At 34.6% G+C, this 24949-nt stretch overlaps 2 protein-coding genes and 1 pseudogene across 3 annotated transcripts in view; all 3 read right to left on the reverse strand.

The window, feature by feature from the left end:
• Positions 1–1409, reverse strand: part of LOC123217542 (AT-hook motif nuclear-localized protein 22-like) — a 1597-nt gene extending 188 nt beyond the window's left edge. Inside the window, exon 1 of the mRNA XM_044638617.1 lies at positions 1–1409. This exon is cut by the window's left edge and continues 188 nt beyond it. Within this exon, the coding sequence (XP_044494552.1) occupies positions 171–1085 (915 nt within the window). The 5' untranslated portion in view covers positions 1086–1409 and the 3' untranslated portion in view covers positions 1–170.
• An 11524-nt stretch (positions 1410–12933) lies between these two features.
• Positions 12934–13852, reverse strand: LOC123217400 (annotated as a pseudogene).
• A 1017-nt stretch (positions 13853–14869) lies between these two features.
• LOC123216311 (brefeldin A-inhibited guanine nucleotide-exchange protein 2-like) lies at positions 14870–24799 on the reverse strand. Of its 2 annotated transcripts, none has more exons than XM_044636726.1 (11): positions 23254–24799; positions 21565–21882; positions 21060–21405; positions 20535–20957; positions 20150–20442; positions 19697–19970; positions 18665–19170; positions 17616–17937; positions 17123–17498; positions 16275–16963; positions 14870–15828 (listed from the first exon to the last, which is right to left on the reverse strand). In XM_044636726.1, the coding sequence occupies exons 1-11, from the start codon at positions 24435–24437 to the stop codon at positions 15217–15219; spliced, it is 5343 nt and encodes a 1780-aa protein (XP_044492661.1). In that variant the 5' UTR covers positions 24438–24799; the 3' UTR covers positions 14870–15216. The 2 variants fall into 2 exon arrangements, with proteins under 2 accessions (XP_044492661.1, XP_044492662.1); XM_044636727.1 differs by having other exon boundaries at positions 16275–16960; positions 23254–24798.
• Between the last annotated feature and the right edge of the window lie 150 nt (positions 24800–24949).

Raw genomic sequence — 24949 nt, forward strand, 5'->3', positions numbered from 1 at the left:
AAAAAAATCATTAATTTGTACATCCTTCTTCGATAAAAGGTAGATGAGTTCCCAAGGTCAACATCTTAAACATAAACTAACTTATGGAAGAAGAAGAATGAAAGGTGATTTAAGACGTCAAACAAAGACAAAGAAAGAAAAGAAGAAGAAGAAGCATAGTTTTTTTGGCATTAAAATGAAGGACGGCCTGTGCCCCAATAGGCCTCAGCTGGTAACTGCACAGAATTTAGTAGATTTGGTGGTAAGCCATGAATGAAAGAAGCATTAGGATCTTGCATTAATTGCTGTAGCTGTTGTGGCTGCTGCTCTGGTGGCTGTTGCCCCACAAGTTCCGGTGACCCTAGGGGCCTACTCCCGGGCATGGACCCCACTGGTGCCTCTTCCTCTTCTAGAGGAAGCCTCTCATAGGCCGCATTACCAAAAGAAGCCGCCATAATCACCACTGGACCTGATGCAAGAAGTGGGCCTACAACGCTTCCCCCCACCACTTGGCCTTGACCTCCGGCTAAATATATAGTGAGTCCTGAAGCAGCCGGTGGCGCAGGAGGCGGTAAAAAAGACCCTGCAAGTGATAAAATCTCGAATCTACCATGTAAGGTCACGACTGCACCGGGTGCAGCAGGTTGCCTTAGAGTTACATTAGTTACAGTACCACTACCGCTCAGAATGCAAATCCCTCTTTGTCTTCGCAAAGCAAATGTTGATACACTTTCCATTATATCACAGCCGTTGGCGATTTCCATGACATGAGATCGGAGAGCATTTGCGCTATCACGGGTTATGATGATGGGTGGCCTAGGCTTGTTTTTTGAGCCGGCTGGTCTGCCTCGGGGTCTTCTAGTGATTTCTCCTTCTCCTCCAGGGACCATAGCTAGATCGTCTTTGTCTTCAATTATGTTTGTGGGGGTGGTGTTGTTTTCATCACGATCCCGTTTTTGGCCACGGTTTAAGCTTCCGTTACCGTTTTGTTCATCATCAGAATTTTGTTGGTAAGAGTGTTGAAACTGTTGGTGTGGCTGTAGATGAATATCTCTTGTGTGAAAAGGAGGGGGAAGAGGGCGGCCATGAGCAGTAACTGGATTCATATCTAAATTCGCTTTACTCAAATCCTAATCCACACACACATAGAAGTGAATTGAGAAGAAGAAGACTGACTGAGTTGAGCTTCTCTTTGTCTAAACTTTCCTCCTTTCTGGCTTTGTATCTTACTTTTTTTTTGAAACTCTGATGGATCAAATGATAGCAACTTTCTCTAGAAGAAAAAAAGAACGGACTTTCAACTTTCAAGCAACAGCTACCAAATTTCCAGCTGAAATAGCTGAATCAAGCCCATCTTTCTAATCTCTTCCCCTCATGTTACTGAGGACTTGGTTTCTCTTAGCTAAGCTTGAACCAGGAGAAGTCTGCGTCTTTCTTAAGAAGAAAGATAAGTAGTCAGATAAAAAATAAGCGAGAAGGAAAAGAAAAAGAAAGAAGAAGAAAAGAGAGAGTGGTGTTTGGGTGGTGTTACCTTTGTTTTTAACTTCTTGGGAATAGAGTTAGTGTTAGGGTTAGTGCAATTGGGTTAGGGCTAGGTCAAGGAATCGGATGGATATGGATTCAGTTTTGGTAAGAGAGCATGCGCATGGGCGGTGCTGTGGGTCTCACTTTCTCTGCCTTGTCTCTAAAAATCCATAGGCCCCAACACCCCATATTCATTCTCTCTCTCTTTCATTTTACACCTTTCTCTTTCTCCTCTTCGTCTCTCCCAGTGGCTCGATCTTTTCCTTCTTCTTCCTGTAAGTGCTGCAAACAGGCTTTTTTAACCTCGATTTTTTTCATGCAGGTGAAGGTTTCTTCTTCTTTTCAATGTCTCATCTCCGAATACATAAAGCATGGAAAACTTGAATCAAATCATTCATTTGGAACTTTGAACTGATGTGTCTTATATAACAAGCATAAGCCAAGTTTGTAATTCCATCCAGCTTTTAAGCAGAAGTTCTATGTGAGAAGACGTTATGTTAATCATATAAGATGCCAAGATGCGATAAAAACTAAAGGCTTAAGATGGTAGTTCCTCTGAACACCAGAGCGTTACAGATATTACCGTGGAGGAGAAGAGTGGTTGGATACTTATTTACTGTTACATTAAACGGAAAATTAAACCATTGTTTTAAAACCCGACCCTAATCGCTATTTAAATCCATTTAATCGATTGGTCTGGGATTAAATACCGCGTACCTTTGTACTATAATTTTATTTGGTTCCGTTTTAAAGTTGATGGAATTGGGGAGGGGAGTGACCATTTTTGCAATTTAAAACCTATCAGGTAAATAATACAAATCAAATAATACCTAGAAATCTCAAAAAATAAGGATTTTTATATTTTACTATAAAAAAAATCAAAATTTATATATTTACTATCAAAGATATTAAAGAAATATAATTAAAATTGTTTAATTTGTTTTAATTGTAATGTAATTAGTTTAGTACCTTCGGCAAGAAATTGTAAAAGTTTACTCCATTTAATAGAAAATGTTAAAATTTTAATTTTTTTAGTGAAAAAAAATATTTTCAATCCATAAAATAGCAAAAAAATAAAATTTAAATTCTTAAATTAAAAAAAAAAATCCAATACCTTTAAATATTAAATATTGTTATCCTTTTACAATTCATTTATCTGAGTGTCAATCAAACCAATTAATCCCTTCACCGGTTCTGTCCGCTCGTGATCTAAAAACACTGAGTTAACGATTTAACTAAGAAGAGAAAGATTGGATTAGAATTAGAATAAGAAGCATGTGGTGGGTTATGGGAAATTGAAGTGGACTCACTCACTCACTCACTCACCTATCCGAAACAAATTAGGTCATGACAGGAGAGTCAGGGCGTGTCTTAAGGTCGACTCTCAATTCTAGGAAGAAATAATAAATAAATAAATAAATGGCCAAAAAAATATTCTCACCTTAGGTGTAATAAAATCTCAAATTTTTTAAAATTTAAATGAGTTACTATATATTAAAATTTTTAATAACAGATAAAGGTAAATTTATTTTTTAATAATATTATTTAAAAAATTAAAAATTTATATCATTTTATTCAATTTAAAAAATTAATAATTTCTCTTTAAAATTTCGTTTTGAAAAGTATCATTTTCCCCTTATCTAAGGTTTCAAATTTTACCGGTGAATTTTCAACAAATAATGGCTGATGTCTCTCCTCCCAATGACTTCTCTCTCTCCAACGCTTTCTCTCTGACTGATAATGTTTGGATTCAATGAAATAAAAGCAAAATTTAGATGAAGAGTTTTGAGTCTTCTTCTAGATTTCATTGAATTCAAATGTGTCAATTAGAGGGAGATATATCACCAAGAGGGAGAGAAATCAACTATCGTTCATTAAAAATTCGTCGGTGAAATTGAAACCGTAGGTAGAGAGGAAATTGTCTCTTTTTAAAACTTAATTTTAGGAAAAAAATATTAGTTTTCTAAATTAAGAGGGTAAAATAATATAAAATTTTATTTTTAAAAATATTATCATTAAATGATCATTTTACCTTTAACTCTAACTAAAAATTTTAATAAATTTTAGCTAATGGGTAAGTGTCTGAGTTTTTAAAAGTTAAAATATGAAAATTTGGAATTTCACTCTACCTTGGGTGAGAACAAATCTTTTAGTCATAAATAAATCAATAAAATCCATTTATCTCAAGCAATAAAATTATATGAATAAATAATATATATAATTTTATACATAAATAATAATATATAATTAAATAATTAAATAATTTTTAATTTTTAATTTTTAATTATTTAATCATATAATAATATATAAAATTATACACTCACATATCACATTATGTAAATAATATTTCTCTATCACAAGTCTTTATTTATCCATTTACATTGATGTTGATTTTCATGTTTGTGCTAAGGTGGTCCACGTAATTGTTACGTGTCTCCTCCCTACTTCCTCTTTATTCTTTTTAGACCAAAAGGCTGGTTTCACCTAGGGTTTTTAATTAAATAATAATTAATTTTTTTAATTAAAATTAATTAATAAATAAATGTCTGAGTTTTTTAAATTAACAAATAAAACTTTTGGATTATATCAAACGTAGGATGAAAAAGGGTCTTTTGGCCTTCATTTTATTAGTTAAGTTTTCAATTTCCACCCTTGCTTTCTTTTTAACCATTTAAACCAAATCCATATGATTCGCATCCTTAGTTCATTATTAATTCTCGAAATAAATGATAATAAATACAAGTCTTGTCATTAACATGCACAATTATTTTTTTCCCTACAGTTAGGGGTGAATACTTGCCAATTTTGACCAAACATTTTCTTATTAGTTTAGTTTGTATAAAAATAAAATAGTTTGAATTTGTTAAATTAAAATTAAAAATAACTCAAGTTTATTTGGTCTTTAAATTTGAAATTCAAAGCTCAAACTGAGTTTGTAGTTTGAATTTATAATTTGGATTCGTAGCCAAACTTGAATTTAAATTAGATATGATTTGAATCAAGTCATGAGTTAAGTTTGAATTGTATCAAATCATCACCTGGCTTGCAAACCAAACTAAGTTGATCTCCGTCTAGCTCGATTAAGTTAGATTTGGTTTTAGAAACAAGTCAACCCTCTTAAGTTGAATTTGACTCAAATTTGATCTAAACCAATTCAAGTTGAACTAAATCAAATTGAGTGGGTTTTTGAGAACAAGCTAATTTGATTCTTAAGTCTAGCTTTATACTTAGTTTTAGGGTTGGAGTCCATTAAACAACTGAAATTCAAATTTAATTTCAAATCAAATGAATCAAGTTTAAGCAGAGGACTGGAATTGTTTTTTTTTTTTTTTAATAAATAAGTCATGTTTGAATAGATTCAAACATTCGACTTTGAGCTAATTTGGATCAAACGACAATTAAAATATTTTTTTAGCTAAATTCAAGTCTCAATTTCTCAATCTCTTAAATGTTTTAGACTTGAGTCAAGGTCAAGTTAAGTCTTATTTAGACTTGATTTGAATTGAATCAAAAATAAAATTATTTTTTAACCAAGTTCAAATCTCAACTCATTAATCTCGAATCGATTTTAAATTGACTATTTTGTATTCAAACGAAGCTCTAACTAAATCTTGTTTAGACTCTACCTAGATGGAATCCATACATTCTTAGTTTTCATGTTTCATGTGAAATTCATTGAAAAAGAAGTCTGAAATTTCTACATGCAGGTGAGGCCGCTTGAAAAAATGGGATCTATATATTCTGTATCATATCAAACTCTGATTTAAATCTTCACCTGAACAGTGACAGGCAGAGAAATGCAATCATCGTATCCGTAAAGAAGAAGTGCAAATAATTTAATTATCACATTTTTCTTCTCTAATTAGTCATATAGAATCTTCTGTACGTATTTCATGAGTTCCATTTCCTTAATTTCATATTCCTCAACCTTTTTCATGCTACCCACGTTTCAATATCAATCTGTAAGCGTACCTGTACATTTCATGATTCACCTACTTCTTTTCAAAATTATAATTGTGTTGTACCTCATTACGAAGCTCTCAACTGCTAGAGAAAACTTTATTCTATGTGACATAAGAAAATTATTGATATAGAGGTCAGATTAAATTCCGGGAAGCATTTTATTATTATGAAAAAAGTATTCAATGATTGGTGCAAGGGAAATAGAAGATATAATTAAATTAAGAGTTGGTGACTCGATGTAATTTAATTAGGGTTAAATTCAAATCAAATAGATGAGTTTAAAATCAATTCAAAACAACAAAAAATTAGCTCAAACGGGTTCGAATGATAAATAGTGACATTGAAAGTAAAAAAATAGCTATTAAAGTAAATAATCTGAACCATATTATTCCTAATGCGATGTGGTAAAAACTTAAATTATTATAAAAGCAAGTCTGGTAGGGTTGGATTTAATTTGTCTGAGTGTGGCCATATTTTGCGATGAATGCACGTGCATGAGCAGCACGCACACCCACGGGCACCTCACAGGAGGGAATATTCCTTTGCCGGTGATTATATATGTTTTGTCCTTTTATACAATTGCTTTCGAATCAAGTACAGTTTTAATTATTTTTCTACCGTGTATACTCTATATACATGATCTTCCCATCCAAATACCTTCAAACATAAGCGAGATCGATGTCCTATTCTGCACCCTTGAAAATTCTTATTTCTTTTGGAGATATATACGTGTTCATGATTCATATGTTTTTATTAATTATTCCATTTATTAATGTGGATAAATAAGTTGTCCCACTTTGTCTTGCATTATAACTAATTGAAGGTTATATGTGATTGTTATGATCCCAAATATAAGATATGAGCATAGATTTCACATTGAAAATGGAATGTGGAGTTCTGATGTATAGTTTATATAATTTTAGATCCTCTAATCTCAATGTTAGTTTTGGGATTGTGGTTCTCTCAAGATTGTAACATTCTAGAGAGTTGCAAGTGTTTATACAATTTTGGATTCTCCAGTTTCAACTTTATTTTGGGTTACGGTTTTCTCAAGCTTCCTATCAATCATTTACTTAATTTGTTGCAAGATATGTCATATTTAAATGACTGAATGACGCCACCTCACCCATATATTCATTTGGTGCACGATTCTCTCACGACTTGAGACACATTTTATTGATTGTCTAGAGTTGCAAACTCAAGTAATGGATATGTAGAAATTATATAATAAATAATGAAGAACATATTTGTATGGATTGAGTTGAGCTGGATTTGATTCGTAATTTATATTGCAAAATAAATAAATGCGGGCAGATCTGTTAGCTTAGGAGTTAGGTGAATATATAAAATCGAGTTTGGAAATGTAGTTGCAAAAAGTGAAGAGGGTAGTGGGGAAAGCAGCAATTAGTAAAGATTAGTGAAACGTGAAAAAAAGAAGAGGGGTTTGACTGTATCGTTAAATGGAAGTGTATGGTGAATAAGAAACCATGGCGTGTGGGCGTGACAGAAGATGAGTTAAAGAAAGGCGTGGGTGGCGCTGACACTTTAACAATCAAAAGACACTCTACTGACACACAATTGAAGCTGAGCCTGAGGCCGAGGCACAAACATTAACACTGTGTGTGTGCGTGTGTGTGAAATAGCACTAGCATGAACGGCCATTCAAGAAATAGAATGAATGGCCATCACTATTGTCACCTTCCTGAATTCTATGAATGCCATTGGTGCTCTCTCTGCCTGAATTTTACCCAACTTTCTCTCTCTGTTTCAGACTTTGCCATTCTTGCTTTAATCTGATTCATAAATATCATTACTAAACTCTTCTATGCTTAGGCTCAGTTGAAAAAGGTCTAAATTAATTGTTAACATTCCTTATTACAAGGAGAATGCTTAAAAAGAAGGGAAAAAAATCCTCTCAATGCATGTAGCTGGCTAAAAATAGAAAAGAGTTGGTGTTGAATGAGATAAGGGTCTAGGGCTAGATATAAGTGGACTCGGGTTTAGCTTATTGTTCGATTCTAACAAGTCTGGACTCAAGTTGAGATAGTTTTAACTTGAGTTTGAGTCAGGTCATCTCGATTTTGTTAAGTTGTTGAAAATTCGTTGATAAAATTAATTTTTAATTTCTTTCATCTACTTTAATGATGGCAACAAATTCATTTTATTCAACTTTTCTTTTGCAATTCTTCTTTTTAGTCTCTAACAACCCTTATTCTCAAACTTCAATGGTTTTCTTATATCATCACTAGCTTAAGTGATTCAAATCGAATATAAATTTAAATTAAATTGAACCAAACTCAAGCAAACTCTGATTTGAACTTGATTCAGTTCAATTTGAATCAACCCTACAGGCAGGTCTTCTCAAATAAACCCTCTAAATTCATGTAGTTGGCTGTCACTTCTGCCTCTCTCTTCAGCTCATCAAGCTGGAATAAAAAATAAAAAATGGAAAATATTTGGTGATTGGATGAAATAGGTGGGTCTTCTCCGGGACAAGCGGTCCGGCTTCTCCTCGTTTTCATGTTACTTTCGTCCATTCCCATTCGATTAAGCCAACCATTGTCTCTACTACAGCCAAGCAAACAAGAAAATTCGATTAGCTTATTGTTCGACTCTAACAAGTCTGGACTTAAGTTAAGATAGTTTTAACTTGAGTTTGAGTCGAGTCATCTTGATTTTGTTAAGTCGTTGAAAATTCGTTGATAAAATTAGTTTTCAATTTTTTTCATCTACTTCGATGATGGCAACAAATTCATTTTATTCAACTTTTTTTTTGCGATTCTTCTTCTCAGTCTCTAACAACCCTTATTCTTCTACTTTAATGGTTTTCTTATATTATCACTAGCTTAAGTAATTCAAATTGAATATAAATTTGAATTAAATTGAACCAAACTTAAACAAACATTTATTTGAATTTGATTTAGTTCAATTTGAATCAACCCTACAAACAGGTCTTCTCAAAGAAACCCTCTAAATTCATGTAGTTGGCTGTCACTTCTGCCTCTCTCTTCAGCTCATCAAGCTGGAATAAAAAATAGAAAATATTTGGTGATTGGATGAGATAGCTGGGTCTTCTCCGGGGCAAGCGGTCCGGCTTCTCCTCGTTTTCATGTTACTTTCGTCCATTCCCATTCGATTAAGCCAACCATTGTCTCTGCTACAGCCAAGCAAACAAGAAAATTTGAACCAACTTAATATATAAAAATATGTATATATTAATTAAAATTATACAACAAACCAATCTCTCTTTGATGAAATAGACGCTACCAAACAAAACACTTAAATTTATTTGACTAGAAATTAATGCATGGTTGTAATACAGCAAACAATCGTTATCTTATATAGTCAACTGTCCCCGACACCATCTTTGGCCCTCCCAGGTACTGAAATCCAAGACCCTCCTCAACACCAGTAACCCATTTGAGGGGAAACCCTATATATATAAATTTATATAGATATTCGTCATTTTATTGATTAAGTCATTTCTTGCCCATTAGTATATTTGTACTTGTCACAATCATCACTCTTTCATGGCATTTTTCATACGCCACCAGCCCAGTTTTCAGGACTTGAAAAGCCTTCAAATTTGATTATACAATGATAGCACAAATTTTAGCTCAATTCCCAAGTTGCGGCAATCTAGCATTCTTGATCAATTTCTAGTTTACGTAAGAATGATCATAATGTCATTGGTTTAGAACATGCACAACCTTCAAGGGTAACTAAGAATCTATATATTGTTTCATTGTTCTTCTGATGATATATAGGAGAAGCATCTCTTTGAAGTATACATACATATTGCTTTTGTACCTACAACAAATTTCATAAAAAAACAATGAAAATTTTCATCTCAAAAACTGAAAAATTCTTGTTAAAAGATTAAACAGGATATCAAAGTAAATTGTCATAAAGGTTGCGTTACCAAAAAATAATACATACGGAAAAAGATAAACTTTAGTCTTGAAGAAAGATTGATATTATTAAAAGTTGGTTCGAAGACTTGTTTCTGTAGGTTCACTCACAAGTCTAACTAATTAACCAAGTTCAAATTCAAACAGTATAAGGTTCACGGGGGTTCATCGAAATGAATTAGATTTTAAAAAGAAAAAATGACTAAGATGTTGAATCTTGTGAACATAAGAAATTGATTCTTTTTATAAGAAATTAAAGGCATAGACTTCTTCTCCCTATGAGTGTGGAAGAAATGAATCAAATCTTGGAAAACTGTTGCAACTTTTGTCCATCTAATGCAATTAAAATATTGTAATATGCTTATCTTATTCAAATTAAATTAACAATTAATTTACCAAAGGTCTAAAGCTAATCCAAGAAGCTTACATATAGTATGGACCACATCAATGAAGGAAAAAAAGATAAACCCACTTCCATGTGAGGGGCACCTATGGTTTCGAATCAAGCATAATGTCTCATGTTCTCACTCAAAGTGGCTCGAGATTGTTGCACCCTTTTCTTCTTCTCCATAGAAGGCCAATCTAAAAGCTTTCAATTATGAGTTAATTAATCAAAACACATCGAGCACTGGGAATATTTTAAACCTAAACGGCCGACCAAACTGAGGTTGCCATGTGATTGATTGATAGTGATCTGTTTGGAATCATGTACTCATCCTTTCACCTGCTTCATTATATGGCCTCTTTCAAATCAACCACTATTGCATTTCATTGACACCTTCCATTATCTCAACTATTTCAACAGAATCCTTTTCACTTTTTGAAGTTGCATTTAGTTGTAAAGTAAAATTTTTTTTCAATGGGCGACTTTAAACCGCTTGTAAATGGTTTGTCCATAACAATTAGTCATGTAATTGCCAATTGTCATTGGCATCTAATTCTTTGCAGCCTTTTCCTTTGTATCGAGAATTTGATGATATTATTATCTTAATTATTCTTCTTGAGTTGAAATGTTATTTATCAATGAGTATTATTATATATACATATTTTTTAATATATAATTGGGTATATTATCATATGATTAAATATTATTTTATCTTTAATTCAAAATCACTTAATTATACAATGATACATTATCTGTATATTTAATTGTGTATTAAAAAATATGTACATATTATTTTATTGTTTATTATGAGTAATATTATGTGCATCAGCTATTTTTGAATATTTAAATAAATAATATATTATTATACGATTAAACGTTATTTTAGTAATTTATTAAAAATAAAGCCAAGTATCAACAACTCATTAGTTAAGATTCATACATAAAGAGGGCATTATAGAACTCAGATCCTGCATATTTGGGAGGGCAGCTAATTATTGTTCAGAATCTTCTAAGAAAATTTTATTGGTGTGGTAGTAAAGGAAAATAATTGGTTAATTGGGACTTGAGAAAAGTAATTTTTAATAATTTAATAAATAAATATAAGAACAAGTACAAAATTTAGCCCACAACAATCTATGTTTCTTTTACATTCTAAAAGTTATCAATGAGAGATGATCGATCGACCAATTTGGAAATTGGAAATTTAAGAAGCATTATAAATGATGGTTTGATTCTAATATTTTAACTGGAGCAAAGACTACAAAATCATTACCCATGGCTTAAATATTGGAAAAAGTGTGACATATGTCACATATCTTAAATTATCTTATTCGTTATAATATAGATCAAGCAACTTAGGATATAATAAATAACCCACATAATGTTTTTGTACTTGGTACATTTACATATTATTAAGAATACCCACACTCATTAATGTATATTTTTACTTGTTCTTCATTATAAGCAAAGCAACTTGAGCTAAGCACAAGAGAAATTTTGTCTTGGACTTATAGGTAGAACAACTAGTTAAGGTATAAAATCTTAAGTGTAGAGTTATTCAAAGGATCCAAGTTTAACTTCACATTCTTGTAAATAAATTTGAATATATATATGAATGTCTTTTAATAAATTTGTATTAAAGTTGGAGACCCTGACGATAGATTGTTGGACTAGTCTCTCTGAAATTTATCGATTTGGTGGCTAGACTCCCCTAAGTGGATTTTTTCAGCACAATATATATATACACACACACCACATTGATCTTGATTGTCTATATTATCTTTTCATGGATTTGGTCATTAGTTATTAATGATTATCAATGTTACAATCATAAAATTCTCATCTCTTTTGATAGTAAAATTGTATCACAATCACTAACCATAAGTATTAATTTATAGATTTACAATGATGTATCATTATATAGTTTGGTATTTTTGAATTAAAAATAAATTAATACTCAATCATATAATAATACATAATTAAAAGTACATAAATTAATATTCCTTACCATTATGCATAACTTCACTCCTTGATAATAGAGTTCCAAGTGCCATATTTTGGACCCCAATAACTTTTTCTTGCGTACCATAAAAGGCCCCGTAGATTGATCGGGTGATGACAGGCCTCATTCTATCATGGGTCGAGAATAGCCCAATAATTTAAATTGCCTCTAAAATTTTAATTTGATAATTATATATCTCGGCGAAGATTTGTTGTTTTTAACGTTTTGGCACATTTGGAGGAAACTGCACCTCAGTTGTGATAAATAAACAGCCTAGATTAACATAAGCAGATTTTTTCTTCCCCATTAATTTGCTGGAATTGGCGACCGTCTCGTCCCCAGGTGGTGTGAGGGGCAGGAGGCAGCGTCACCAAACCCGCCAGTAATTTATGCTTAACCTAAGAAAAACAGTTTTAGAATTTCTTTTGAGAATAAAAAACACAAGGATCCTTTTAAGATAATAATATTAATATATAAATACATGGCCCAAAAGGACTTTTTGTCACCCAAAGATGGTTGTTTTCCCAATTTTCCAGCTTTTAATTTCGAAATTATTAAAATTAATAAAATTTATTAATTTTAAAATTTTATTTTATTTTTCTCCCATTTAAATTCTAAAAAATAATAAGTTCTTTCTAACTTAAATTAAAAAAATAAACATTTTCCCTTTTAGAGTTTACTCTTTAATCTTTGATATCATCTCAAACGCCATCAATAACATTCTCTCCCTTTTGACGTTTTTTCTCTCTCTCTCTATGGCAGTTTCTCTTTCCTCATATTTTTCTCCAATCGACATTAATCCAAATCGGAAAGAAAAAGACGAGGAAGACGCTTGTCTTCATCTTCTCAGCTTGAATTCTTCTATAAAGATTATCGTCTTTCCAAACAAAGATAAGATTTTCGTCTTTATTTTCTTAGTTGAGAGCAACGCTAGTTGAAGGGAGAGATGAAAAAAGAGAGGTCATTAGAAGAAGAGAACGCATAAAAAAGAAGAGATCATCAGAAGATTGAAAAATAAACTTTAAGAAAAAAATATTATTTTTTAAAATTTAAACTAAGAAAAAAATTTTATTTTTTAAGGTTTATGAAAAAAAAAATTATTTTATTTTTAATATTTTAAATAAAATAATGATTTCACCTTTAAAACAACCAAAAATTAGGACTTCAAGTATGGGTAATGGGTAAAACAGCTTCTTGAAATGATAACTTGAAAAAACAGTAATAGTGGGAATAAGTCCTTTGACCTAAATACATTGATATGCCTCTATTTTGGGTGAATTAAAATAAATAGCATCTTTTTTCTATGTCGTTTACATGACAAGCCAATTTGCATACCCGAACGAAGGACTCACTAATTTAAATGCTTACTTCTGAGTCATCATTGAGCGAAATTCTTCAAAATTGACGAAGCCATCGCCGTCCTTGTCCACTCTTTGTATCATACGCCTGCAATTTTGAAGGCTGCAACAATCATTTCCAAGGTTATTCAGAACTCTTTGCAGCTCTCTTGCTGAGATGAGTCCGTTCTTGTCACTATCAAAAACAAGAAAAGCATCCATAAGATAATCTTCTTCGCCTTCACCATTAACTGCATCCATAAATTCATCCAAGTCAATAAACCCATCTCCATTAAAGTCCATGTGCGACACCATTACTTGAGCTTCTTTGGTGGCTTTTGACTTATCATAGCCTAGACAAACAAGGACTTCACTCAGCTCTAATGCTGACAGTTTCCCATCCCCATTTGCGTCCATCACCTTGAAAACCTGTCTATATTGATTCTTCACTTCCATGGTTGTGAAAGATGGTGAGATTAACAAATCAAAACAAAACCAGATGACAGTCTCTTGTGTTTTCTTCTTCTAAGTTGCTGGAAAAAGGGCTTAATCTTTTGGTGTAGGGAGATCCAGCAGGCCTTGAAAGAAGATGACATTTTGGAGAGACTGTGTGGAAATGGAGGTAAAAGTGGTTAGTTATGGTGGGAAGAGGTTGTGGGATTTTAGCAGAATCTTAATTTGTCTGAATGCAATAATTTTTGTGGGCACAAAGACACTGAAATTATCTTTTGTAAGTTCATTCCTTCAGGGAGACGATATATTTGACTGGGTCACTAGTACTGTTTAGACTGTGGATTTGATCAAGTCCTCAGATCGGTGGAGACCAGCTGAATTCTGATTGATTGATTGAGTGATAAACGATTTTTTTAACTTAAAAACTTAACTTCACAATTGAATTTACTATATTACCCTCTCATTTTCCTTTTTAATTATTTTCTCTTCCTTCTCATTTTCTTTCCCTCCTTGCTCTAACCAATCGTATGAAACTAAGATGACCCGGTAGCACACTAATGGCTTGGTGATAACTTGAAGTCATAGTCTAGGATCGAATCAAATGGAATTTACCCTTAGAATTGATGTGTGTGACTTCCAAAAAACCTTAGAAACCACCGGCTTGAATTTTGACATCACGTGTTTAGTAATTTCTAGAGCGTAACCTCCCAAATTGACACAAAATACATAATGATCAATAATAATTGAGATAATATGATCGTTGTGACCAATTCAACCTTTGAACATAACCCTTTATACAATAGATTCATCACTTTAAATTATTTTATTATCAATGTCTTAACTTTTAAATTTTATTATTATTCAACAATAACTTGAGTTTTAACTATAACCTAACTTATATATAACCAATTTTTTTTTTTTACCTCCTGATCTTAGAAAATAAAAATGATTATTATACTCATTATACTAAATTTATATTATCAGATTTAAATTTTGAAATGAAAATAATATAATTTATACGTTTAATAGATATAAAGTGTTTTAGACAAAACATGGGCGGAAAAAGTAATTCGGTGATCCCGATGGTGCCGGCATTAGATTTTTACTTTCTTTGTGATCTCCAATGAATATTAATTTAATATGATTAGGTTAAATGGTCCTGCTCGACCGAGGTGAAATAGATAATTGGCCTGAAAATGTCAAAAAGAGAAAAAGAGCTTTAAAAATAGATAATCGGCCTTCTATCTCAGGAATATGGACCAACCCACCTGCAATATAGACAAATAATAAAAAGAAAAGGCCTCAAGCAAGCAAGTAGAATAATATAATTTTTCTACAATATATTACTGTACGTGAAAAATTTTAAGACTAGCATACAACGTCAAAAGCTCCCGATGCTATCTATAATATTCTGGACAAAGCGAGCTAAGCTACTAAACAAAATGGCTTTAGCTTTTATGGATACCATACTAGCCATGATCCAAAATCATCACTAACTCTTCACACACTGAAATTATATTTCCGATTACAATTACATTTATAAACCAAACGAGGAAAGGCAGAAAAAAAAAAAAAAAAAAAAAAAAAAAGGAAACTACAAGACTTCAATTTAAAGATTATCATACATCCCAAAATGTGGTGTCTGGCCGACCCCCAGTAAGATTAACATGACCGAAGTAAAACAGGACCGACCGATGAGCTTAGCATATCACTGAGAGCTACTGGTACCTCATTTGACCCATGTTCACAGCTTATCAAGTCTGAAAGAAGTGGGAAAAACTGAGACAAGTTCTTCTCGAAAGAAGTCTCCCCTAAAGTACAGATTGCCTGCACTGTAGAGACAATAAGTGGTGCCCGAGCAGCCAATTCCCTCCGTCTCCCGGAACCTAAAGGCATTAGCCACTGCAATTTCTTATTGACAGATGACTGAGATGTCCACCCCGAGTGAGAAGTGTCAATATAGAACTGTAATACCTCCAGACAAAGATCCACCAGATAGGACTCCACTTCAGCCTCATCATAAGTAGGAGGCCTGTCCAGCATAAGATTCTGTAAAAATGTCAAACAAATCTGAAAAGACTCATTTTCTAGGCGTAAAAGTGGGGGATCTTGCATTTGAGTCATAGAGCCAAATTCTTGTAGCTTTGTGCGTAACATGTTATTGCTATTGATCTTGTGAGCATGGGCTGCCAAATCATGCAAAGCCTCAAAGAGGACTAAGGTGTTTTTAGCAGAAAGGTGAGGCCGATACATGTTGTAGATCTCCATCACAGCCTGTCAAATATAATCAAATAATGTTCACAACCAACATTGACAAAGAGAAAAAGTTAACAAATAAACTTCTAACTTTGCCAACAATCAGATAGGTATTTGATTTCATATGCCTAACATACATCATGGACATTCATCTTGGTTTTAGGAGATATTTTCTTAAAATTGTAATGTTTCATAAACAAGAGGCAACATTTTAATGGAAGGAAAATGAAAATAAGCTACTTCAATGAAACTTGGCACATCTCAAAATTAACGCAGGACCTAACTTATACAGACCATATGAAATTGCCATGAAAAGCAGTGTACTCAGTGTCCAAATACATAATAATGAAAAGCAAACAAGACTATAATTAGTTTGTTATACACATGGCCTTATGTTGTCAAATAAATATATAGTATCAAATAGTTTCACAACATAGAACATTACAAGTCAGAAAAATTATTACCTGAATCAGTAAAAGTTGTATGGCAGCCCGGCATTTCGCATCAGCTATATAATCATATAGATGACGTGTCTTCTGGCTCTCAGAATCATCATCAGCCATACCAGAACCGGAAGCCTCCCCATTAGTTTGTCCATTTGAAGCATTTTCATGGTTCCTGACTATGCTCTCTTCACTAACAACGTAAGAAAAATCAGGGGCAGTGGCATTGGCTGCTTCTTTTAACGACAAGACCACTTCTAGCCACTTTTCATCTGAAAAAAGATCTCCAACATTGCTCATCAAACGGACAAAAGCAGCAATGCCAATACCAGCAAGGCTCTGATGAGGACGTTTGATCAAACTTACCAGAAGCACCAACACCTTCTTCAAAAGTGGATTGACAGTGTTGTAAAATTTGACAAAAATATCCACAACTAATTGGAGGGACAAAGTGCATGTCTCATATAACCATGCATCTTGATCAAGTTCACCCATATCACCATCAATTCCTTGCCCAGGCGAGTTCTCCCCTGAGGGATCAATGGAATGCCGCACGTAGTCAAATATTGGAAATAGGACTGACTCAAACACCCGCTCCCACAGAGGTAGAGAGAAAAGGTGACCATGGTTACGCAAAGTTTCAAACAGCACCTGTAAGGCACTCTTCCTGATTTCAGGCCTAGGGTCAAAGCTAAGTTCTGATAAACCTGCTTCCATAAAAGACAAATAACTGAATTTTAGACAAAATTCTAACATAAATCTTGAAGAAAATGTGGACAGATCTATTGGACATATAAACAAGTACAAAAACTATAGCAAACTCAAAAGTACAGCAACGTGAAAACCATCAATCTAGGCAGTTTCCTTACCAGCCAACAAAGGGAACCAGAAATAGAGATGATCATCTTTATCAATCATCTCTCCATTATCTAGTTTTCCTTCTTTCAAAGGTAAGGTCAGAGAAATCTTCCCAGATGCTTCCTTGTCTTTGCTCCTTGGTGAGGGACTAAGATCTCCTTCTGCAAGTTTTGTGGCACAGAATCGAAGAAATGCAATAGCATTCATACTAATGTCTTTGTTGAATCCACTGTTTGTGAACGCTATTAGGCAGTTTACACAATCTGTGAAGGTTGTTGTTTCAGTCTCAGTAATGTATGGGAAGTAGTCTCGGATAATCTTCTCAATAATTTCAAAGGCCAAGAGCACAATGTTTTTGTGATCATCATAAGCTGCTGTTGTGAAAACCTGAAAAGAAAAAAGTCATACAGTATCAAGTTACTAACATGTTAAGGAAAAACATAACAATATTTATGACATGAATCTTTACAAAAAAAAGATAGAGAATCATCACAATCTCAATACCATGAACATGCTTTTCCATCCTGATTTGACATTATTGACACGAGATAAAACCATCTGTGAGACACATCTGATGATTAATTCTCTGATTTCAACAGCACTACTCTTCCGCATCACAATGACGAAGGGCTTCATAAATTCATTCTGAAAATTATAATTAGCCAACTCTTCTCGCTCGAGGAATTTCATTGATAACTGGCGTAAAGAATCCATTGCAAAAATTGCTATTGATAGGTTCTCCGAGCAGCCAATGTTTACAAAGAAATCAGAGAGGACATGCCAAATGCTTGACCACACAAGCCTGATGCGGTTCATGTTATAGTGTCTGCCATAAAATAAATCATATAAACCAACATTTTAGAGCAAGACTAGACACCAACCTGGTGAAGGGGTGGTCCGGTTCAACTAGTAGTCAAATCAGTGAACTGTTTAAATTAATATTTAAAAATAATATTCAAAACAATTTTGCATAATTAATCATTAAATATATAATCTGAATTGTTTTAAATATAAACAAACTTGGCCTAATAGCACAAATACACCATACTAATGCTGAGATGTTGCGTTTAAGTTCTAGCAATTGCAAAATTTTTTATTTCCTTTGAAAATAATAAAGATAGGTTAAATTAAAAAAAGGAACCAAACATCCATGTGGTCTAGTGGTTCTTCATAACTTATGTAACGTTGAGACTAAAGATTGAGTCTCAACCTTTGCAGAAGGATAAAAATTGAATTTTGTTATGCTGATGTTAGCATGCTAGAGTCATGCTCAAGTTTGACTGGGATAAACTGTCAGTCAAACTGTCAACCGGGAGAGTTCTAACGATTGGACCGCGGTTCATCCCAACCCAACTACCAATGCAGTTTTGGGGCAAGCCTAGACCGAGCTTGCCCCCAGGTCCCAGTCGGAGTGGCCCAAACAGCCAAGCTGGTCCAGGTTTTAAATCCATGATATAAACCACATCATTCAGTTATAATTGAAAATTAAAACCAATACATCAGGGAAAAATGGATATATGGCAAAAGGAACAACAAAGTAGGAAGACACATACGCAATCTCAACAATTTTTGTGAGGCTGAAAACCCGTGGATCAGATGCAGATCGGAGTTCCTCCATTGAGACCTTGCAAAGAGCCTTAACAAAGTCTACTATTGCCTCACTGTTCAACTTCTGACTTCGTGTAAATATACGATTCATTTCAGAGCTTCCAACTTGCTCTAACATGTTTAAATTGGTGACTAAATTGTTCATCTGCTCAGATGTGAACACCCCAGAAGCATTGCCACCAATGCCAGCACTATCATATGCACCCCTCATCACAGCAGAAGCTGCATACTGAATCCTCCCAGGTCCTTTCTTTTTTAAAACTGGAAGGATGGTTGATTTAGCTTGTTTGGATTTTTCTGATTCATTTTGTGGAAATGCAAAGAAGGTGGCATCTGGAGGAGCCCCTTCTCCCAAGAGATGAAGATGCTCAAACCTGGACACACACGTCAATATATGTTCCCATGCCTCCTGTAAATAATTTCCATCTTCATCCGCAATTGTGACTATTGCCTATGGACAAATATAAATATTAAATCCAGCATCAGAATGAATTTCAATGAATAATCCAGGGATATATAGATATATAGGTATCATTAAGAAATCTACAGTAATCAGATCATCCAATTTTAGTCCATGGAAGCAAGTGTCATCACGTGTGGATGAAAAAAATTTCAGATTTCCACAGACACAATAGTCAGGATGATAAACTACTTCTCCACATGCTACTGATATTTGTAGCATTCATTTCCCTCAACTTAATTGCTTACCCATTTTCCTTCAGTTTTTGCTTTTTAACCAAATATTTCTTTTGTGTCTCCGTTGCAGAAGATAGGCAGTGGAATGCTTATCAAGAATACCCTATATAGCTCATCTTTATCATCAAACATATTAATTTTGGGTACTTTTAGTTCCAAAGCTTTCACATGCAGCACCAAATTTACCAGATAAGAGATTAAGTTGTGGCAGAAAAGGTAGAAGACCAGCTTTAATTTTATTGTCATCCTAGCTGTTAAACAGAATAGAGTGAAACACCAACCTTGATGGCATCTATGTTTTTCTGCTTGATGTCAGCAGGAGAGTGAAGAGAAGTAAACTTTGCTAATGAAGTCACAAAAGCATCCCTATGAGTCTTCATGGACATTACAGCAGTGACATGGATAGCATAACGAAAACCTTCGAGACACAGAGCTAATACCACTTCATCATCACTCTGGTCAAGGGGCACGCTAAAGGCAGCCAACATGGGCGCCCAGCATACCTCAATCATGAATCTTAGAATTACCACATCAGTTGCTGCATAGTATACTGATCTGCATTTTTCAAGACCGGTACATACCAATAAGACAAATCCAAACATAGTATTTCTTCAAACTAAGAAATGCAAAACTTTATAATGAATCCATATATTAACTAGAAAAACAATAAGGTAACATTCAAATAAAGCCTGAACAAAAATAGTTTGATTACTGTTTATGCTAGTCAATCTTACTCAGATTTGCGAGCTTTTTCCTTAAATTGTTCTTGCATGTGCCTGATGAGATCATCACTGGTCTCCATATGCCTTTCCTCACCCCGCTTTCGGATCACAATATTCAAAATACTGTCCAAGCCTAATATTTTGTTTGAGTTCATAGACTGCTTCTGTTGAAGAGCCAAATCATCTTCTTTCATTTTGATCTGATTTTTTGATATCCGCTCAAACAATGACCTCAGATACTCCTCAGGTAAATCTTTCCCATCATCTATGCCACGATTGTTTCTTATAAAATCATCAGCCGACATCTGTATAGATTTTAATAAGAGAGGGTGTAAAAAATTTTATCAACATTCTGTCTCAAAAATCCAGCTGACTCAAAAGAAAAAAGAAAACGCACCTTGTTCTTCACCATGGGATTATGGGCATCAGTGTTGAGCAATATTACAGAATATGCAAGGACATAAGCTGTGTCAGCACTAATGAATGCCTTTGGATTACATTTACAATAACGTTCAGCAAACTTTTCCATTATTCGATCAATCTTTTGTGCTTCACCAGGCAACCTAAAGCCTTGCAAAAAGGCCCTGATTGCCTCATCAAATTCCATGCCTTGAAATTCAAAAGAATCCACATAGGCATGCATTACCTTAAGTGATAACTCCTCCCTTTCACCTAGATAATCACCAATCAGAGTCTTGTTCAAATCAGATGCATTTTTTAGAAAAGCTGCTATCTCCTCTGGTGAGTTGCCCACCTTATTTGCATTAATAAGAAATTCAATTCCTTTTTTGGGTTTACGATTGAAAAGAGATATACCTTCCTGCCACATATTTTTTTCATTACAATCTATCGGCAACAGTAAGATCAAAAAACAGTCAGTATACTGATATACTTGTACCTAAATTATAATATATCAACTTACCTGAAGTTCAAGCTTGTAAGCTCGACGTTGTTCAATGGTCGAAACTTCAGAAACATCAGTGGATGCTTCAGATTGAGAATCCAATCCCTCAGCAGCCTCATCCCCATTCCCATTTGCCTCAGAAACAGTTCCGGGCTCGGGACTGTTCTCCACTACCTCATATTTCTTAGTTGAATGTGGATCTGGAATGCGCAATTGTTTATTCATCCAGTCTCCCATTGATCTCAATATTGCCACTAGGCATTTCATGGCTTCAAGCTTCATTGTTGACTCTTGAGGTGGCAATAGGGTGGTGGCTGTACCAGGAGGGACACCTTGAGCAGTTTTAAGAAGTCCATTGACCATTCTACAACAAAAGAGAGAGACATATACTTAACTAAGTCAATCACACTCATAATAGTAAACAGAGAGACTTAGCTTCAAATTTTGATATTCGCATAAGCTCGATGGTATTTTTCAATTGTATAAAAAAATTTTGAATTCCAAACGTTGGAGCATATATTACCTCTCAAATATGTTTGATGAGTTGACATCACAATCATAGTTGATAAAGATATCTACCAAAATCTGTGAATCAACACAGAGCTTCTCTAAAAACCGAAGCACTATAATCTTCTGCTGAAAATTTGGTTGAGCAACATTTTCCAGGACTCTAAGCACAATCATAGGAAAGAACACCCCAATCTCTGCTTTCAGTCCAGCTCTAAATCTTGATACCAGACTAATGAAAATGGAGCAAGAAAGCTGGAAAACAATCATAAGAGTTGAAGCACTGTTCTTCAACAATGACAGACACAAGTACTGTTTAATGGCACCTAAGAACCTGTACACTCACAGAGCACATTCAGCAGAACACAAATATCAGATATCTGGATTTTTTTTTTTACACAAAATAGCACACAGCTCACAGCATATAGGAGAGAACTAAAGATAGAATAGTAATAATCAAATTCAAACATTGACAAAGAAACTTTAATAGAACACATGAAATCTAGAAATCTTACTAATACTTGCATATTTGCAACTTTTGCCTGAGTAAAACCTAACTAAAAGATTTTGGTACCAAATGATAAGCACTAGATCATTTGGATCATCAACAACAAACTCTACTGCATGACAACTTCCTGAAGCTACTGATACTATGTCCACAACAGAAAATTCTTAAATAGTTCTACAATGGAATGTGTCAAACTTCTTCATAATTAATCATCATAACATGCAAGGATAATTAACAAATCATTGATTGGAAACATCATGGCTAATTTTGTTATTCTCCTAATTATGGCAAACTATCATAGAGGACCGCCGAAGGATCAAGCTTGGAAACTACAAGTGGAGGACCAAAGTGAAGACTTAGCTAATAAGGCTGTAAAAGACTGGCAGACAAAGTTGTGAAGAATAAAAGGAAAAAACAGCTGGGAGATAAAATTGGAAAGAGATAAGGCAGAAGAGAATTCAAGCTAGAGAAAAGGATTGAATAATGAGGATGCTTAACAAGCTAGAGATTGGGAAATGGCATTCATCAATTTGGGATGGGAATTGTACACAGGGGAGCTCTGCAGATCAGTTTTCCGGGTGGAGCACCTGGTAGTTGTAACCCTTGTACTGTAATTGTTCCTTGTAGGGCTGGATTCGAGCCGAGCCAGCTCGAGCTAGGCTCGGTCGAGCCCGAAACGAGCCGGCCTTAGCCGAGCTCAGTCGAGCTCGAGCTACTCGTCAGATTTTCTAATTAAATTTTTTAATACAAAACGATGTCGTTTTAATCAATATGTATTAATACGATGTCGTTTTTATAACAAAAAACGAGTCGAGCTTGAACTCGGCTCGGTCGAGCCCGAAACGAGCCAACCTTAGCCGAGCTCGAGCTTAAACTCGAGCCAACTCTATGTGAACCAAACCGAGCTCGAGAATGAACAATGCCTTTGTTGAATCAATGAACTAAGGCTGGATTTGAGCCGAGACGAGCTCGAGCTCATCTCGGCTCAAATCCAGCCCTAGTTCTTTGATTCAACAAAGGCATTGTTCATTCACATCAATATGTTTGCACAATTGAGCGTCCTAACAGATTTCCATTCATAAGTTTCATGAACTGCTATTATCATAAATACCACAAATAACACCTTAATGAAAGGTTTAAGAAACCATAGTGCATAGACAACAAAATATAGCAGATAAAGATGTAAACTATGAATACCTTTCACTGGTCCGAAACACTGCTCCGGCATTCTCCAGCAGAATTTTCAACAACTCAAGAGCCACAATCTTCCCTCTCATCAATTGGGGATCCGCCAATGCCTCCTTAGGAGGAGTCTTCATAGACAACTTACAAAGAGCTCTAAATACCAAGAATGCATCCCGTCTCAACTTATTCCCAATCTGAACCTCCAAATCATCATCTCTTTCCCCTTCTCCGTCAATCAATTCCCCTTTTCTCCCCTCCAATGCCGTCTTATACATACTAATCTCCCAATACTTAGCGTCTAACATGTCCTTATCAGTTGAATCCAGTAAATCAGCAGGATTAGTCGTCTCCACAGTAGTGGTTTCAAATGCACCATCGTGAACTGCAGCTGAAATCTTAGTCGGCGTAACTGGATTCAATACTCCGTCAATATCTTGCATAATTTTGGTTATAAATCCTTGTACAAACATTGTCATGGACCCATCCGCATCAGATTTTTCTGCTGGCTCCATCAATTCAGCAACCAAAATTGGTTGAATCGGAACTGTCGACGAATCTGCTTCCATTCTTCTAAAAACAATCACTAACATTTGGATCAGAGAAGCCTTGGCCGTCGTTTGATTAACCACATTTTTACTTCCTAGATAAATATCATAACAAGTCCTCACAATTTGCAACAAACAGTCCCCGTGAATCCTTAACGACATTGACGTGACAGCCGATAAAAGCGCTTTTAAAACCAGTAACTCAACAGCATCATCACCTAAATCGTGGCATTTACAGACCGATTCAATTAATTTGGAAAGTAAAATCGCTTCGGGGCCTCCGGAGGGATCCGCCTCGCCTCGAAGATAACCATGGGCGATCAATTTTTGAATACAATCAACGGCAGGATCAACGATCTTGAGGAAGCCAGTACCACAAGCATTGATCAGAGGGCTCAGAATGGTCTCAGATTCTGAGAGCGAATACTCTATAGGGCCACCGTCGTAGAGTGGGCCAATGATGGAGTTAGCCGGCTCCGAATCTGTAGGCAACGATGGCGTCTGTTTCTGCGCAGAAGCGAGTCTCTCAAGAACTGATTTACATTCGTGAGCAAGTTTCGAATGTTTCCGCCATGACGCGTTTTTTATAATATTCTCAAGAGAGGGAGCTAGGGCTTGGCTTAAGCGGGAATCGGCTTCCGAAGAAGCCATTCCCGAGTTGGAACTAGCTGAGACTCAGTGACTCAGATCTGGAAGTGGACAAAAAAAGAAGAAAATTAAAAAAAAAAAAAGTGATAACGCCTTCAATTTGATTTGGTTGAGTAATGATGCGAAGTGTAGTCGGAGAGAACGGCGTGGTCACTCCAGTTTTGATCGCATAAAAATCGCACAGAATTAGAGTTTACAAGAAAATAAGAGAAGACAGAGCGTCAGAGTGAACTTTCAGACTTCGCTTAGGGAGGGAGGGGTTGAGATTTGGATCGCCATTTTAGAAAGTCCGACCCTGAGACCCTTAGACCCACCCAAATACCATCTTTGAGAGTTGGCAAACCAGTAGTTCAATCCAAAAATTAAACGTGACTCAACTTAAATCTATCACTCACTTGGGGTTAGAATTATATAATAAAATTAACAGATATTAATAATATATTATTGATATATGATTAAACATATTTTAATATTAATTTAATTTAAAATCGATTAATTATATCATTGTTATATTG

The sequence above is a fragment of the Mangifera indica genome, chromosome 5 (assembly GCF_011075055.1).
Source record: "Mangifera indica cultivar Alphonso chromosome 5, CATAS_Mindica_2.1, whole genome shotgun sequence".
NCBI classification, from domain to species: Eukaryota; Viridiplantae; Streptophyta; class Magnoliopsida; order Sapindales; family Anacardiaceae; genus Mangifera; species Mangifera indica.

Excerpts from the sequence above, each read along its gene's own strand:
- LOC123216311 (XM_044636726.1), bottom strand. The coding sequence starts at position 24,437 with ATGGCTTCTTCGGAAGCCGATTCCCGCTTAAGCCAAGCCCTAGCTCCC. Across the intron at positions 20,958-21,059 it reads CTTACAAGCTTGAACTTCAG|GAAGGTATATCTCTTTTCAA; the intron begins GTAAGTTGATAT and ends AATATGTGGCAG. Across the intron at positions 19,171-19,696 it reads AAAACATAGATGCCATCAAG|GCAATAGTCACAATTGCGGA; the intron begins GTTGGTGTTTCA and ends ATTTGTCCATAG.